At 39.8% G+C, this 2,500-nt stretch overlaps 1 protein-coding gene across 1 annotated transcript in view; it reads right to left on the reverse strand.

The window, feature by feature from the left end:
• LOC125032096 (mucin-4-like) overlaps positions 1-2,500 on the reverse strand; it is a 31,421-nt gene that overhangs the window by 10,781 nt on the left and 18,140 nt on the right. The window contains exon 12 of the mRNA XM_047623088.1: positions 1-2,047. This exon is cut by the window's left edge and continues 98 nt beyond it. Within this exon, the coding sequence (XP_047479044.1) occupies positions 1-2,047 (2,047 nt within the window). The remainder of the gene's footprint in view (positions 2,048-2,500) is intronic.

Genomic DNA, 2,500 nt, shown 5'->3' on the forward strand with positions numbered 1-2,500 from the left:
ATGGGTGGTTGGTTTTGACTGATTTGTCTTAGAGTGATGAGATCTCCTCTCCCATGACCCTGTACCACTTTTGCCATCACTTTCCTGACTGGACCACTTGCTGTTCTCAAATCTGCTACTGGACCCTTCAGCACCACCAGCTTTTGCAGAATCTGACATACTGTGAGACATTGACTGCTGGTTTTGATTTGATGCACGACTGTGTCTTCCAACAGGTGAAGGTCTGGATTGCGATGATGTCGTGCTTGGAGATTCTTTTTGGACACTACAATTTTCATTATCCATTGGTTCAATGTCAATGTCCAGAGACATGTCCAGAACTTGGAGAGCTTGTTGGAGGATGTCAGATTGTTTACTACTCCTTTCACCTGCAGTTTCAGAACTTTTTGGTGCCACTGCATTTTTTGTACTAGAAATTTCAATGTCTGATTCATCAGATATTGGAGAATAAACAGACTGGTCTGAATGCTGTCGCATGATGCTTTTTAAGGGTCCAGGAGCACCTGCAAGATTACTGCCAGAAAAACCTTGATGCCCACCCTCTGCATACTTGCTACTACGAGATGCTCTGAACGAACCACTGCTTGAAGACGCACTTTTTGAGGAGGATCTGTCTGAGCTTTCTGTTGTGTGCCTCAAGGGATTATTAATTTGAGCATGCCTTCTTCCCCCACTGTTCTCCTGTTCAATAGTAGGCTGGACCATCATTACATTGGGTGATTGTTGACTGCTCCCACTTTCATAAGAAGACTGGTTGAAGATGACATTTCCAGAATTCTGCATAACTAGATTAGGTGACAGCATTACCTGTGAATTAGTAACATTCACTCTTTTATTTGTTACCAGTGCTGGTACAACAAGAGCTTTCCCAATGCCTGGGAATTCCTGTGGCATCCCACTCGCAATAGGTGTTATGTTAAGAGGACCAGCCATACCCATGGAGTCTGAGTTTTTGGAACTAACATGGGAAGGCACACCAGGATCTCTGAATTCAGACCTCTGTCCCTTCCTATTTTTCTTTGATGATTTGCTTCTCTCCTGTGACTGAGATACTCTCTGGAAGCCCTGACTCACTCCTGAAGCAATGTTTCCTTCTCTTCTGTCAGTATGACCCATGCTATCAGTTTTCACAGAAAACTGATTTCTAACATTTGATCTCATGTAGTTTTCTTCTCTGGCTGCTGTACTAGATTGCATAAACTGTCCAGATGCCATGTTTGATGATGTTTCCATTCTCCTTCCTAGCATCCTGTCCATGTTTATGTCTGAAGGAACTGAACTTGACATACTAGCAGGTACTCTGTTATTATGTGATGAAGGCACTGGAGCCTGGGGAGCTGAAGGGTAAGGCACAGGTTGCGAGTTACAGCGCTGTCTTTGCTGTTGTACCTGGGGATCTTGCCTGCGATGCTGAGTGGGGTGCACAACCTGAGATACCTCACCTACAACACCTCGTTTCTTTTTCAGTATGTTTTCTCGGATTGCCTCGCGTGCATTGATTGATTTTGAGTTAGACGTATACTGCATCTGAGGTAAGGAAGGTCTTTGACTCAAGCTCCCTTGCCCTGCATGCTGAGCACTAGAGTTACTAGAAGTCTTTTGCTTTCGACTGTGAAACACTATGTCATTTGCACCATCAAACTGAGGAATAATAAAGACTTCCTCATCACTGGTTTCTGAACTTGATTTCCTTTCAATCCTTTTCTTACTATCAACTTCCCTAGTTCTTGGTAAATTCTTTCTCTTTAGTGATATAGCCTCTTTGTTTTCACTCTTTTCCCTATCACATTTTTGCTTATTTCCTGACAAAAAATTGTCACAGTGTTTACTTAAAACTTTTGAATCACAGTTTTGAGCTATATTCATTATCACAGTATTTCTTTCTACAGTTTGGGCACTACCTGAAGGCACAAAGGTTTCTCGCAATGCACATTCCTTAGTTCTAGCCTCAGACTTCAGCAGACGAACACAGTCGATTGCTCCATCCAACTGCGGTAAACTACAGCCAGGACCTTCCACTAAGTCCTCTATGTCCTTGTCTTCCCTTCTGTCATACAAAAAAAAAAATAATTGTTAAACATGTATTATGAAACAATCAATTGATAAGTAACAAATACTTTCTGAGGGGAAAGTAAAGTTTCACTATTAAAAGCCCTGGCCTTTAATAATGACTTTTGTATTCATAACAAAACTGTTACCATGAATGATGGAAAATATTTATATTTTCCTTAAAATTTATCAATTGCATTCAAACAAATTTATCAATTGCAGTCAAACAAAAAGCATATTTCCACAATTACTTTCTACTGATTGTGTTTTGGAATAATGACACTCCTAAAGAGAAAACTCATCCTCATTAATCATCACATTATTTTATCATTCTTAAATGTTACAAATTTAAATATATCTATGATTCACTTATATTTTCACTTTTAAAAAAATAAATATAGTGTTGGGAGAAGAAAAGTTCATTAAAAACAATGAAACCATCAGAGGAAAG

This window comes from Penaeus chinensis, chromosome 14, assembly GCF_019202785.1.
Source record: "Penaeus chinensis breed Huanghai No. 1 chromosome 14, ASM1920278v2, whole genome shotgun sequence".
NCBI classification, from domain to species: domain Eukaryota; kingdom Metazoa; phylum Arthropoda; class Malacostraca; order Decapoda; family Penaeidae; genus Penaeus; species Penaeus chinensis.